This window comes from Nanorana parkeri, unplaced genomic scaffold (genome assembly GCF_000935625.1).
Source record: "Nanorana parkeri isolate BGI_ZX_2015 unplaced genomic scaffold, ASM93562v1 scaffold371, whole genome shotgun sequence".
NCBI lineage: Eukaryota > Metazoa > Chordata > Amphibia > Anura > Dicroglossidae > Nanorana > Nanorana parkeri.
In genome coordinates this window covers 117,708-133,206 of record NW_017306639.1, presented here as the reverse complement: position 1 = coordinate 133,206, position 15,499 = coordinate 117,708, and the positions used below count along the sequence as shown (strand labels likewise).

At 51.6% G+C, this 15,499-nt stretch overlaps 1 protein-coding gene across 1 annotated transcript in view; it reads right to left on the bottom strand.

Moving 5' to 3' along the window:
* The window catches only part of PTPRF (protein tyrosine phosphatase, receptor type F), a 276,943-nt gene that overhangs the window by 150,222 nt on the left and 111,222 nt on the right, over positions 1 to 15,499 (bottom strand). The window contains exons 3-4 of the mRNA XM_018558965.1: positions 8,737 to 8,882; positions 5,942 to 6,083 (exon numbers count right to left, since the gene is read on the bottom strand). Of these exons, the coding sequence (XP_018414467.1) occupies positions 5,942 to 6,083; positions 8,737 to 8,882 (288 nt within the window). The remainder of the gene's footprint in view (positions 1 to 5,941; positions 6,084 to 8,736; positions 8,883 to 15,499) is intronic.

The following is a 15,499-nucleotide window of genomic DNA, read 5'->3' as shown; positions in this document are numbered from 1 at the left end:
CTTTTTTTTTTTTTTTTTACTCTCCCTCGCAGGCAAACGACGGATTTACTAAAATGAAACTACAAAAAGACGCAGCGGGTCATTTAACATATTGTGCTTCTGCAGATAAGTATCGAGCAACGCGGGGACATCCGCGGGTCCTACTCCTGATTTGCAATTATTAGAATTAATGTGCAAAGCGGATTCTGCAACATAAACATACAAAAGGGGAATATGGTGTATTGGATTGTTACGTATCGCAATCAGACAACGCATTTATATTGTGCGGCAATCTGCTTTCATGGCGTCGTTTACAAGAGAACTACGGACTTATCTTTTCTGGTCATTGTTCTCTTCAGGGTCACAGGAGGTCGTATACTAATGTCCTCCAGCAATCCAAAACCATGGGCATTAATATGGAGTAAGTCACCCCTTCCTCAAGGCCGTTAATAGGGAGTAGCCACCCTTCATCATGGATATTAATTTGAAGTAGCGCTCTTTCCTTATGGCCATTAATATGGAGTAGCCCCCCCTTCCTCATGGCCATTAATATGGAGAAGCCCCCCTTCCTAATGCCCATTAATATGGAGTAGCCACCCTTCCTCATGGCCGTAATAGGGAGTAGCCACCCCTTCCTCGTGGCCAATAATATGGAGTAGCCCCCCCCCCTTCCTCATGGCCATTAATATGAAGTAAGCCCCCCTTCCTCATGGCCATTAATATGGAGTAGCCCCCCCCTTCCTCATGGCCATTAATATAGAGTAGCCACCCTGCCTCATGGCCATTAATATGGAGTAGCCCCCCTTCCTCATGGCCATTAATATAGAGTAGCCACCGTTCCTCATGGACATTAATATAGAGTAGCCCCCCTTCCTCATGGACATTAATGTGGGGTAGCCACCCCTTCCTTAAGGCCATTAATATGGAGTAGCCCCCCGCTTCCACATGGCCATTAATATTGAGTAGCCCCCCGCTTCCACATGGCCATTAATATTGAGTAGCCCCCCGCTTCCTCATGGCCATTAATATGGAGTAGCCTTCTCTTCATTTTCGTATATATCTATACCGTGACATTGTGTTATTTTTGAGTATTTGTGGCAGCTATCCTCCGGCTTTTTTAAATGGCGGCAGTTTTAGCACAGGCACGCCGTGCATTGGACTGGGTTAGGAGCGCAGGCACATGGGTAACAACTCAGAGGGAGAGGGGCATTGGGGACCCTAACCAGGAAGAAAATGAACCGGCAGGATCAGCAGGTATTTTATTACCGAACAAAGGTTTCTGGGAAAACCAAATGGCGGAACATTCATGCACTGTACCCAGTGTGCCATCCAGGGCCATATTTCCCACAAAGCCAACGGGGCAGCAGGGAGTAGAATTCTATCTCCCAATGCCCAGGACATGCAGTTCCGGGCACTGGGCGGGTCATTTTCTACATTTAGCCCGGCTTTGGGCAAGCAGCGCTAAATGTACAGCGGGGAGGCCGCCGCTTGTTTTGGCAGGTCTGCCATTCTCTGTGGAGGGAGGTGGTGCTTGGCGGCTAGAGGCACGCATTGGGGAACCTGGCCTTGGAGCAGCAGAGAGAGCATATCTGGCTCTGATGCCATTCGTTTTCTCATTTGGGTTTCCAGAGACTTTAACCCACTCTTACAGTAGAGAACCCCTTCCCATGGAGGTATAATCATCCTTCTTCCATAAGCAACCGATGTCACGGCGTTATCCTAAAAAAAAAAAACCCCCCATAAAAAGTGCGTGTTGGAACGTGAAGGTTACCGCTGGAAGGTTGTCGGCGAGGAATGAGCGGGGGAACAGGTTGTGATGGGAGTAGCCGGGCCGGTCTGGCGTTCAGGTGCCTGCCATATGTTGAACACTGGGGGGGAACGTCAAGACGATGAAAGGAGATTTGTACTCAGAGCTGCACCGGCGGTTATGTCTCCCCGGTGAGGTGCGTAGCTAATAAGCTTTCCACTCTTAATATAAAACACGCGCGCCGGCATCTTGTCATCTCATCGCCAAACTTGTATCTGACTCTCACCTTGGGAATGCGTGTGACTTTATCTGCTGCAACCTGACCTTACCCGCTCACCGCCCTTCCCCCTCACCCACCAGGCTGGCATTAAGAGTCACTTTCTATACTGCTTCGGGTCATAATTGAAAAAGACAGAAAACGCTCAATCTGACTCATGCATAATTCAACCTATCAGCTGCCCAGGAGGAGAGGAGGAAGAAGAAGAAGGGAACAGAGGTGTCTCTGCCTCCCCCCCGTCACCCCCCTCCCGTCACCCCTCTACAACTCCATCAACAGAAGAAATTTTCAATTACTCCAAACACGAGTCTTGTCTTCCCGGCAGAGAGAGAGAGAGAGAGAGAGAGCAGGACCAGGCAGGGGAGGCGTTCCAAATTCATGGCTCCATAAACTGATAGATGGCTCTCCGAGCTCACGCCGAGCGGCTGCCTCTGTTCCCGCACACTAATGCCGAATAAAAGGGTCATCAAGACTCGCATGGAAGTGAAATTGGCAGCAAAGTAACGTGACAGAGGAGAGGTCACCGCCATCCCCCGCCGGCTTTCATATCAGGAACATCGGTTAACCCCTCCCTGGGGTTCCTTCTCGGAAAGTAGGCTAGTAACCGAGAATCGCCGTCAATACTGAGCACTAGGGATGCACCGATACCGGTATTTTGGTACCGACTACCGATATATTTTTTTTCCGGTACTCGCCGATACCAAATACCGAGTACCGGAAGTCCCATTCAGGAAGCCAGGCGGCGTGTAAGGACTCGCCACCTGGCTTCCCGATTAACAAGAAAGCCGCCCCCATGCTTCTCACCACTATGTGACGAGAAAGCATGGAGCCGGCTTGCTGGCCAATCATGGAAGCCGGGCACCGTGTAATGACGCGCTGCCCGCCTTCCTGATACAGGAAGTATCGGGCTAGGCATCGGAGCATTTGGGCAATCACTCACCTCATAGTTCGAGCCGACCTGTGACAATGAAACTGTCACACGTCGGCTCAATAGATCGGGAAGTGAGGGAACACAAACCGTCGCTCGCTCACTTCTCTATCATCTCCCTGCAGAGAGTGGTGACTGTCACTCACGGCTCCCTCCAGGGATTCCCCGCTCTGATCCTCCAGCGCTGACTGGAGGAACGGACAGGGGGAGGGGGTGGGTACAGCTGGCTTTGCCTCTAGATAGGCAGAGCCAGCTGTCAGTCACGCAGCTGGGTGGATCTCGACAGTAATGTCGGGATCCGTCCCGGCTGTGGCGTCTCAGTATACCGCGAGCTGTGGCTCCCTATATACTGAGCCTAGGGTGACGGGAGGACGCTAGTTTGTGTCCTCCCGTTACCCTAAGGAGAACTATGGGGAAAAGCCCTGACCCCATAGTACTCCTTTAACCTTTAGGAAAGTGCTGAGGAGTCCCACATACAGCAACAGAACATTGCTGTCCTAGATAAGTTCAAGGCAGGGGTAGGCAAACTGTGCCCCCCCCCCCCAGCTGTGGTTCAACTACAAATCCCATTAGGCATTGCACGACTGACAGGCACGACTCCCAGAGGCAGATGCATTATAGGATTTGTAGTTTCACCACAGCTAGAGGCCTGGATTTTACTTTGCAGGTGACGCATGAGCGGGAAAACCTTTTACTTATATACTACACATCTTTTATTTTGCTAGGCATCCCGACTCACAGGGGCGTCCCGAAGCCGGGTGTCACCCGGAGAGGAGACCGGGTGCCACCGCGCGATGACGTCATCGCGCATTCGTGATCATCCTAATGACGCCTGCCGGTGGCCATCTTGGTGATGGACGCCGGCAGAGAGAGGAGGGGACGTTCACCCGGCGGGATGAGGTATGCCAACGGGTCCCCTCCTCTCTCCTGATACTGTGGAGCTCTCAGTCCATGACCAAGTGCCTGACTTTTCATTGGGGGGTGACACCAAAATGACTGTCACTCATTTTGGTGTCAACCCTCCAATGGTGTCACCCGGGTTCGGGCCGCACCGCCCTTGTGACGCCACTGCCTACTCTACCTAAACTAAAACAAGTTCGGGCTTCAGATCCACTATAAATGATTAATGGACAAATAATGGTTTCCTGCCGATGATGACAGATGTTACAGCGCGCTTCATGTTATAAACTTGTAAAACACAGAATTTCACAAGAGAAACATTGTAACTTGTTTTTTATTTATTTGTTTTACAGACTATACCCAGGCCGGTTATTTCAGAAATCCCCAAAATGGAGGTGTAGCGATGCGATGATGTTTATACAATGCGGGGAGTCAGCGGAAAGATAATTACAGGGATCGCTAATGAAAAGTTGCGAGTCACAAAAGGTGACGCCCAAACCAAGTCTTCGGACACGAGCGTCGCATGGGAGCCAAGAGCAAAAACATTCACATCAAAAGGTTCAGCTCAGTGTCGCAATGACAAAAACAAACATTCAGCGCAGTCCGTGCACCAACCTGACTCCGCCCCTTTTATGTTGGAGGAGAATATACTGGGCTGATAAAGGCACGCTGCATCACAATAAAAAAATATATATATCTAGGACAACATCGCTGATTTGGAAAAATTCTCCAATTCAGCTCACTTTCCAGTTCTGCGATGTTGTCCTAGATTGTTCCCTTCTCCGGCCTTCTCCACCCTTTTGTGAATAGACCTTATAGTGTTACAGGGAAGGAGCCGGGTTTCCAGTTCTTTCCGGGTTTTCGGGAGTATAACTGGGATCTGGGTCCCTGGAGATTTCTATGAGTCTTGTGCTGGGCACACACCTTACAACCCTCGCAAGACTTTTGTCTTGCGAGGGTTGTAAGGTACTTAAAAAAAACGCACAATCTGCCAGGTGGCTGATAACAGACCTATCAAGAGAGTGGACAGAGGGGAAGAGGAGTACATGCAGAGTGTGGGAGACTGTGTGCATGTGACGCACGAGACTCTGAGCTGGAGAGGCCGAGAGGGTCTGTGGCACATGAGGTGTGTTTGGAAATGTCGGGAGGACCATCGCCACACAGGGAGGTGTGAAGCTGCTGGGTGTCTGGCCATGAGTCGGCTTGTGCTCTAACCCTGAGATGGGACATGCTACCGGTGCTGGCAAGACTGGTACAAGACAACAGAAGGGCAACAGTGCTGTGTCAGATTCCTCGCATCACTTTTCACCATATCAGTGTATATGTGTATGTATATATTTTTACAATGTTATCTTAAGTAATGGCAAAGTTATTTTAGGAATTGAAGAAATGTATAAATTGCTCTGGTCTCTAGGTGTGAAGAAACCGCATAGCAGATCATCATGCATGGAGGGGAGGGGGGGACACAGCTAAGCGATGGTGGGCGACAAGCTGAGAGGTCACATCGCTCTTCCATCTAATACCACTAGATGGATTGGAAGTGATTTGTCATAGTCGGTAGAGCCCGCGGGGCCCCAAGGACACCTCCAGCTCCATAGGACACAACTTTTGGATTGTTTCGGAGCAATTACAGGAGAGACTCCACTTGCTACATGTCTTCCTGCACCGAAATACGCTACGTGGTTCACCGTAGGTAAGATCCCCTGCGAGGACTCCTCAACCTGCTTCCTATTTGTAAGAAGATGTCTTTATTGATACCGTCCCCCTGCGCGGGAACCTGCTCAGTCTATAGCTTATGACAAATGTGATTTCTGATTGTCTGCGCGGGAGCTCGAAGGTGAATAATGATGTGTCAAATGAAAACAATATTGTTGCCAAACAAAGGATTTCCACCACTGCAATCGCCATTCCCTTATGAGGGGCTGTACATCGGCCCACAAAACCCATCCACAGACAAAACCTGATCAGGCAACCTATGGCCCCTGGGCTAATATAGAGGCTGACAAAGCATGCTGGGACTTGTAGTATTCCTGCCACTGGTCAGACAGGGGTGGCCTGCCTCATTTATAACAAAGAGCTGCGCCTTGTATGATGAACAGAGGTCTCCTACCTTCCAGCACGGTCAGTTTGGCGTTGCTGTTGATTTCGCCCGCGCTGTTGGTGGCCGTGCACTCGTAGATGGCCTCGTCCCTGTGAGCCCGCAGAGGTTGTATTCGAAGCACGGACCCTGAGCCGTCATCAAACTCGATGACCTGGGGGAAGAAAAGGTTCATGTGAGGCCGGCTCTACAGTCCAGGGCGGATGTAGGTGATGGGCTGATTGTAACATTATTGACCATATTATACCATTAACAGCCCTGTGTGCTTGTTGGCTGAATCACATTTTGGGGGGTGTCCCCACCAGGGTTCCCGCTTCCATTAAGCGTGTGAATCCTAATGATGGCGACACCTAATCCTGATGGATTCTTATTCATTATAATAAAATAATTGGGAGTCCAGATGTGGAAGAGAATGACCATAGCAAAGGGCTGTGCAGAGTAAATGTACTAAGGGTCCATATACCTTTGTAAATCCAGATATTACCTTGTAACAGTAGCAGTGACATCATCACCATGCTGTCCATGGCCTGTGCAGAAAACAGAGCTATGGGAGGGGCCCAGAAGGTCACGCCTACTACTAAAAACTACAGGAGGGGGAGGAGACATGACCAGTCCCTCTGCACAAGGAGAGAGAGCAGCAGTGACCAGTCTGATACAGTGTAGCCATCCACATGTATATTTGAGCATGTGAAAAGGTACATTGTATCAGATCTGCTATTGACTGGCTTGCCACAGTCTCACAGGGGTGCCACAGTCCTTGTTGTGGACTTTCTATATTTTGGACCATTTAGGCCTCATTCACACAGGAATCGGACGGCACGTACAGCTCCGTGCTGCGTGCACGGCCGTATCGGGCAGCTCCCGGGAAGGACAGGCGCTGCGTGTGATAAGTACGCAGCCCCCGTTCTTCTCTATGGGAGTATGCGGACATACGCCGCCCTACGCTCACCTCAAGTGCAGGTCCGTACGGGGATCCATCCTGTCAGCGTACGAGTACGGACACCCGCACCCACGCAGGCGTGCAGGACTGGTGAGCGTAGGGCGGCGTACGGCTGCGTAGTACCAGAGAAGGACGAGGGCTGCGTACTAAATCACACGCAGCACCTGTCCTTCCCCTGGGCAAGGTATAGTTAGCATAATTAAAAGGAGAACTATAAGGCTTTTCACTCACCTCATAGTTCTAGCCGACCTGTGACAATGAGACTGTCACAGGTCGGCTCAGTAGATCGGGAAGTGAGCGAACACATACCGGCGTTCGCTCACCTCTCGATCCTGTCACGGCTCTCTGCCGCCACAGGGGAGGGGCTGGATTCCCCCCTCCCCGCTCCGATCCTCCAGCGCTGACTGGCGGAATGGACGGGGAAGGGGGAGGGTACAGCTGGCTCTGCCTCTAGATAGGCAGAGTCAGCTGTCACTCACGCAGCTGAGCGGATCCCGGCACAATTGTCGGGATCCGCTTCAGCTGCGGCGTCTCAGTATACCGCGAGCTGTAGCTCCCTATATACTGAGCCTAGGGTGACGGGAGGATGCTAGTTTGTGTCCTCCCGTTACCCTAAGGAGAACTATGGGGAAAAGACTTAACACCATAGTTCTCCTTTAACCCTGTCTATGCTAAGCAGACGGATTTCATCATCAGTGGTGAACTCGATGTGTCTGTTCCAACAAAGGGTTAAAGATCTAGAAGCATTGCATGTGAATAAGAGGAAGCTCGGCCTGTCCCCGGTCTCTCTATGGGGACACGCAGAGTTCCCTGTCACTTGGAGAGAAGCTTGTGACGGCTCCAACTACACAGAGACGTCTCAGAAATATTATTTATAGTTTTTTTTAATCTTGCTGTGTGAATGGGAACACATGACAATCCTATAGAGGAGCTTTTCTCAAATGTGACCGGCAAAGTGGAGCTTCCCTTTAAGTCTTCCTGTTGAAGGGATGGCGCTGAATTGTGTTATCAGGAAATGCGGAGACAGGAGCTCAGCCAGACTCTGAGAAGGGAGATAAGGGCGGGGGAGGGGGGTGACAATCAGATCTATATACAGAGGGATGTAATGTCTCGATTTCCGCCTGTAATACCGACTGATACAATTATTGAGGTCGGCCGCTTTCATCTTCGTGAAGCTCTTAAAAGCTCTGCGCGGTTCTCCATGAAAAAAATCCAATTTACTTCTCAGGGGTACAGAGAGAGAGAGGATGTGACCTGTCCTCGCCCGCTCTGGAGGATGATGGCCGATGGGGCAGGGGAGGGGCGAGGAGCCGGTTTAAAAGGAGAACTATGGGGTCAGGGCTTTTCCCCATAGTTCTCCTTAGGGTAACGGGAGGACACAAACTAGCGTCCTCCCGTCACCCTAAGCTCAGTATATAGGGAGCTACAGCTCGCAGTATACTGAGACGCCGCAGCCGGAGTGGATCCCGACATCGATGTCTGGATCCGCCCAGCTGCGTGAGTGACAGCTGGCTCTGCCTATCTAGAGGCAGAGCCAGCTGTACCCGCCCCCTCCCCCGTCCGTTCCGCCAGTCAGCGCTGGCAGATCGGAGCGGGGAGAGGGGAATCCAGCCCCTCCCCCTGTCACGGCAGAGAGCCGGGACAGGATCGAGAGGTGAGCGAACGCCGGTATGTGTTCGCTCACCTCCCGATCTACTGAGCCGACCTGTGACAGTCTCATTGTCACAGGTCGGCTAGAACTATGAGGGGAGTGAAAAGCACCCCCCTCATAGTTCTCCTTTAAGGGCTGGCGGCCCATTGTAACAAAGCCCATCGCTGCCCACGGATCAGCACACCGACAGGACAGACGGGTCGGGAAGTCAATTACCTCGAAGCGCTGCGAGCTGACTTTCTTCCCTTTCTTCATCCAGGTGATGCGCGGCTTCGGGTCCCCCGAGGCCTGGCACACGAAAGACGCGACGCCACCCGATATTCCAATCTGGTCATCCGGCTTGCGGATAAAGATCGGCTCACCTACAGAAGAGAGAAAAACACGTGATTAGAGATGGCACAGCGCCAATGTTCATGACATTCATTAAACGGATATGATGTGGCGTCAGGACATCCGAGCAGCAATACACAGGGTGCACGCGCTATGGGACTGATGCATTCTGGGAGACCCTGTCTGCATGTTGTACTGTATGTAGGTTACAGGTATTGGCTTGGCTGGTACTAGTAATTCCCTAGCTGGCACAACTCCGAACAAGCAGCCGTCATGCACTGGCACAGGGTAAGGCAAGTACTCTGCTGGAGGTGTTAGTTCAGGGTTCGGGATTAGTTCAGGGGTCAGCTTAGTGTTAGGGGTTTAGATCAGATAGGCAACCCAACGGCCAACTGAAGCAGTGACAACGCTGCTGCTAATTGCAAGGCAGTGGTTTAGGGTTGTCACACTCCAGCAGGAAGTTGCGTCACTGGCAGGATCCCCAAGTAAGATACTTTGTAACAGATTAAAAAAAACATTTACTTTACAAATCTGTATAGAGAGAGTGATGACATCAGACACAGAGGATATAATTCTCGGGTTCCCATACACGTCAAGGAGGAGGAGAATCATTTTCAGGGTCCACAAGACAACAAGATCTGCAGACAACACAGAGAGGGAGCGTCGCTCGTGTACCAGCAGGAAGTCAGCGAGTGACACGGACTATCAATCCAGGAGACATGGTGCCGGAATCCCTTGCAGATGGCGCCAGGGAAGGAAGAGATTCTTCTCTGTAATGTGAGACGACGGTGCGAGGATTAGGGAGAGCTGAGCGGCTCCGCGGTATCAGTCCTCGGATTAAATCCTCGCCGTGTCACCCGCCATGCACACAAAGTCTGATGGGCGGACGTGCCGGGTACGCCGAGCACCTGACAGTCACTCACGCCGTGTCATTGTCACCGGAATCCTGACAGGCTGTGATAACTGTATTGATCGGCGCGCTGCGGAGCCGCGGGTGAGGCGCAGATCACAGAACTGTCTGATCACTTGTACTAAATCCTTCAGAGGTGCAAAACCTCAATTATCTGCTGGATATCGGGGGATGGGGGCACCGAACGGGGACCCGGCTCTACCCAATAATGACCTCCCTCCTTCCCTTCAGTCTTCTATCTGACCTCCGTCCTCCCCTTCAGTCTTTCTATCTGACCTCCGTCCTCCCCTTCAGTCTTTCTATCTGACCTCCGTCCTTCCCTTCAGTCTTCTATCTGACCTCCGTCCTTCCCTTCAGTCTTCTATCTGATCTCCGTCCTCCCCTTCAGTCTTCTATCTGACCTCCGTCCTTCCCTTCAGTCTTCTATCTGACCTCCGTCCTTCCCTTCAGTCTCCTATCTGACCTCCGTCCTCCCCTCCAGTCTCCTATCTGACCTCCGTCCTCCCCTCCAGTCTCCTATCTGACCTCCGTCCTTCCCTTCAGTCTTCTATCTGACCTCCGTCCTCCCCTTCAGTCTTCTATCTGACCTCCGTCCTTCCCTTCAGTCTTCTATCTGACCTCCGTCCTCCCCTTCAGTCTTGCACAGTTGTACCGGCTCCTCTCTTCTGATGTCACTGCACACTGGGAGCTTCTCACAATGTGCATTAGAATCTGCAGCAAGTCAGATAGAGCTCCGCCTCCTTTCCTGGCTGGAGGACATACAGCATCATCTAGCCCTTTCATCTCCAGCCTGACTGTCCCTGGCCCACCCCTTCCATTCATTGGATTTCATTTCTGTCAATCGTGGAGGCTCATCATCACATGTGGGCGTTAACTATGCAAATACATCCTGCCTGGGAACGCCCACTTTTCCAGAGCGACACCCGTCCATCAAGACATTTTTATATTTGCATAGCTCCTCCCACGATCCAGCCGACTGCTTGCATCAGGACTGAGGGCTCCGGAGAGGAGTACTGAGGCTGGTCACATATTCCACCGCCGAAAAAAAAGTGGGCGGGATTACGTGACCGCCTGACCGGTCACACATTCCAACCCAGTCACAATCTTTGATAGAACATCATGACGTTTTCAGGAAGCTCTGTACAGCACCCCGCCCCCGCAGGAACCAGGCATCATTTTAATGAAAGCTGCAGATTCAAAAAAGAGGGATGCATAGTTTTTAGGGGCGTCAGTTACTGGAGAGCCGCCAGCCTGCCAGGGAAAGGCGACATTTAGTGATTTTAATGGGTACACGTTGCATCACGGCCACAGCGCGGCTCATGCAGAAGCAGTGCAGGGTCAGCGATCACATGCTTTATGGGTGCAGAGGGGTTTATTTTATCCTGAATCTATATCAGTGTACAGGGCTACGGTATGCGGGAGCGCCGGGGGTTCCCTTGCGGAGGAGAAGCAGCTGCTGAATCGCTGACAGCCGAGTCATGAGCTATCTCGGGCGCCTTCCCTGAGATCGGTACTAACTCCATTACAAACCACTCTCACTTTGTTAATTTGGTGCTTTACCTTCCAGCGAGTCGAGTCCATCAAACTCATTACCGTCAATATTAGTATTGTTCTTGCTGCATAAACAGGTCTGAGATCCCCCCCCCCCCCCCCGTGTCAGACATGGACGCCCTCCTCCATTATTCCATTAGGAGCTGATGAGCTGGCGGAGCACCAACGCAGCTCTTAATGGAGACACGGATCTGATAGAGAAGACTGTGAACGGGGGGCAGGGCGCACGCCGCTCCACCGCACAGGTTACATCAGATCCTAATGATGGCACAGGAAATGAGAGGGGGGGGGGGCATCGGAATTTTGGGGGGCACTGGATGAAGGTAGAGATCTAGAATACAGCGTGGACCCAGTGCCACCAGGACAGGAAATCCCTCCAATGGGGGCACAAACATCTTTACATTATAGAAGAGAAGGGCTACAACCTCCTTAAAGGATATGTACACCCCGACAATGAACGCCTCCGATTTCCTCCCAGCTGGTCTGTCAAATACACCAATGCAAAGCGTCTTGTTATACCTGCTCAAAAAAAATCGTTGAACCTGCCAAAAATGCAGCCGGCTGACACCTTCCTGTGCTCTCTGATTGGCCGGTACTCTTAGTTACATTGTTTCCAGTTCGTTACATCAGTTACATTGTTTTCAGGTATGTCTGCGGACTACAGAAGATCCTCCGCTCAATGTAATGCAGATGGGGATTGGGGGAGTTGGTTGCAGTGCAAATCCGGAGAGCTCCCTGGGACAGGAAGTATCGCTGGCAGGATCACCGGGTGAAAATAAAGGGCAAAAGCCTGAAAAAAGAAAAACTAAAGCAGCCGCCATATCTAAATACCGGCAAGCTGCAATATAACTCCATTTGTAATCATGCAGAATGTAAAACGTTGAAACTTTGGGCAGATTTTAGGGCCGATTCAGACCGCTGAGGTGCGTTGGTGTCCCCGCTATCATGCTTTAACACCAATTTTTGCAACGCAGTGCACCCAGGGGCGTATCTGTGGCGAGGCAAACAAGGCGTTTTGCCTGGAGCGGCAGATTCCCTGAGAGCGGCAATTGCTGTGGTTCTCTCCCCTTGATAAATTTTATTTATCAAGGGAAGAGAACCGGAGGCCATCGTAGCGGCGGGGACGAGGACGGCGGCTTGTGTGAACGACGCGGCTTGCGGCGGTGTCCAGGCAGCGGTCAGCGGCGCTTTGACTGCCCGGGGTGTGTGTGTGTTATGGAGGCTTGTGCTGATGGGGAGGCGTTGCTGATGGTGACGGTCGGCCGCCGTAATGTCAGTACGGGGGCGGCATTGCTGTCTTGCCCAGGGCAGCAGGATTTGTAAATACACCACTGAGTTCACCACAACTCCCAGATGGTTCACATCTTCAATGCATGTGTGCTGAGACGAATGGCAATGCAATGCAATTCCATGTATTCAAGTCATGAAAATGTCCATAACAAAGATCTAGAGGGGCCCTGAATCACCGCTTGTGTCTTCCTGGTGTCACCATAACAGGAAATAAAGGGAAATCTCCCAAGCGGGGAGAGATATTGATTATACCCAGACATGGGCCCTCACCCTTCCCTACCCAAATTTTTGGCTACAGGTGCATTGAAGAATTTAAACTTGTCTTACTGCCCCAAAATGCATTTTTTCTGTAGAAATCCCATTCATTCCTATGCGGCTGGCATCTATGCTTTTTTTTTACTCCTTTGTGACCGCAATACGACTTTATCAACCGCTCGCATAGCAAACACTTCACTGGCCAGTAGATGGCGCTGAGGAGAATAGGAACTTCCTATGCTCTTTGGCTCCATCTAGTGGCCATAGTGGTGTATTACATCAACCCCAATAACATGCCCCTTACCCTGGGAATGCTAACTGCAGCAGAGAATTAGGAACGTGCAAGTGTGTGTGTCACTAGTTCTATGGGCTCTGCTTTAACGAGAAGGTATTTTCCGCGGGGACACGTTCAGAATTCTAATGTTCTAATTTACCTGAAAACCATTTTTGATGTCACTCTCATCACAAGATCCTGAGTGGGAAATGACAGCCGGCGAGTACGAAACGTAAAAACCGCGTAGACATCACTCCGAGATTGGCGAACAAAGCCTTCGCCATATGGGCGCCTCAATTCCGCACAGCCCTCGTCACCCCGGCGGCATTAAAATATCGCTGGAACGCCTCGGCGCGGCGAGCTGCACTTTATCTCAGCGGCAGTTAATAAGAAAAGATGCGACATTTAACCCACGGAGAGTTTTTCTGCTGCGGTGACCAATTTACATTAATGAGTGTTTTATTCTGCGGATCTGCAGCGTTATTATCGGGACGGCCGGCGTGCGGGGCCGCGCTAATCCTAATGGTAGTTAATGACACAGATAACGAGAGCCGCAGACAGAGTCGGGAACGCTTTATCCCATTAGCTGATTGGCTGTGTCCATTGGAGGGCCGTCGGTGATGTCATAAAGGGTCGTTTAAAGGGCCGCAGATACCTCGTGTCAAAGCTTTTCCAGAAGCTGCCGCGTTACGGGAAAGAACATTCAAGGCTATGGCAGTCGGAAGTGCCAAGGCTATGCCGTCGATGGCGGACGGAAGTGCCAAGGCTATGCCGTCGATGGCGGTCCGAAGTGCCAAGGCTATGCCGTCGATGGCGGACGGAAGTGCCAAGGCTATGCCGTCGATGGCGGTCCGAAGTGCCAAGGCTATGCCGTCGATGGAGGTCCGAAGTGCCAAGGCTACGGCGTCCATGGCGGTCGGAAGTGCGGAGGCTACGGTGTCCATGGCGGTCAGAAGTGCCAAGGCTACGCCGTCAATGGCGTTCAGAAGTTCCAAGGCTACGGCGTCAATGGCGGTCGGAAGTGCCAAGGCTACGCCGTCAATGGCGGTCGGAAGTGCCAAGGCTATGCCGTCGATGGTGGTCGGAAGTGCCAAGGCTACGGCATCCATGGCGGTCGGAAGTGCGGAGGTTATGGTGTTCATGGCGGTCAGAAGTGCCAAGGCTACGCCGTCAATGGCGTTCAGAAGTTCCAAGGCTATGGCGTCAATGGCGGTCAGCAGTGCCAAGGCTATGGCGGTTGGAAGTTACATAGTATTTGAGATTCGAGGTCCATCAAGTTCAACCTGAAAATAAACTACAGTGTAAGTTCAAACTCTGTTGTTGGGTCTTTCTGTCCTTCACCACCGGCTCTGGTTATTATTGAACGCAGGACTGCTGTCCAAAATGGCCGACGTCACGCCGTGCCGCTGACAGCCCTTACTTTCAGGATCCTTGAACATTTCTGACACCCGAAGACGTACGATCCCTTTAAATCATACCTCCGGAACGTCGCATCATCAGACTAATTATTTCAGCTTCCCGGTGACCCCGCCATGCCGTTATTTCAACTCCAATCGCCACCTGTCACCGAGGCCAATAATCTCGCCGTACAGAAAAGTTCAGCGATAATGCCAAGGCGGAGAAGGAGAAAAAAACCTCGAACTGACGGGAGCAATAAGAACGCCGCGCTCAACCTCTCTCTTAGATGCGTCGTAAGTTTGCAGCTTGTCAAAGACAAGGATGGCCGCTTCACGAAGGATGACAGCGCCGGCGCTCAGGGGAACCTTGGGAGAGAAATATTTAAGGCGAGGGGCGATTCACCGGGCCCGGGGAGGGGAAACTTATTTAAGTCTTGCCGGGGCGATAAATTCTGCTGCGGGTTTATTCTCGTTGGTAGACAGCGGATGTCAGGCCGGGAACATATTTCTGTCCGGCGCAGCGGGAAAGGCTGAGAACAATTTCCCGACTCCGGCAACTCAACGGATATCGACATGCAGAATATTTCACTCTGACCCTCCGGAGTTTTTGTACTTTAACTTAAAGCTGCCAAATGAATCTACACCTTCCCTCCACTGGCCTATCCAGGGTATGGCACACATGGCACATGCCCGGGCGCCACTTGAAGGGGGTCAGCGAACTTGTACTGACTCAGACACAGCTTTTCTCTCCCATGCACATCTCCCCGCCTGGCTCTTTGGTGACTTACCATCACTGTATATACCAGGTGTGCGCATTAGGTCGATCGCGATCTACCAGTCGATCGCAAAGCGCACACTGGTAGATCGCGATCGGCTGTGTCTTGTCCTCCCGCCGTGGGGCTTCTCCTCTGGATCCCCGCTGCTCTCCCCCATCTGCATGCAGCGGGGATCCGAGGAAAAGTAAAAGAAGCG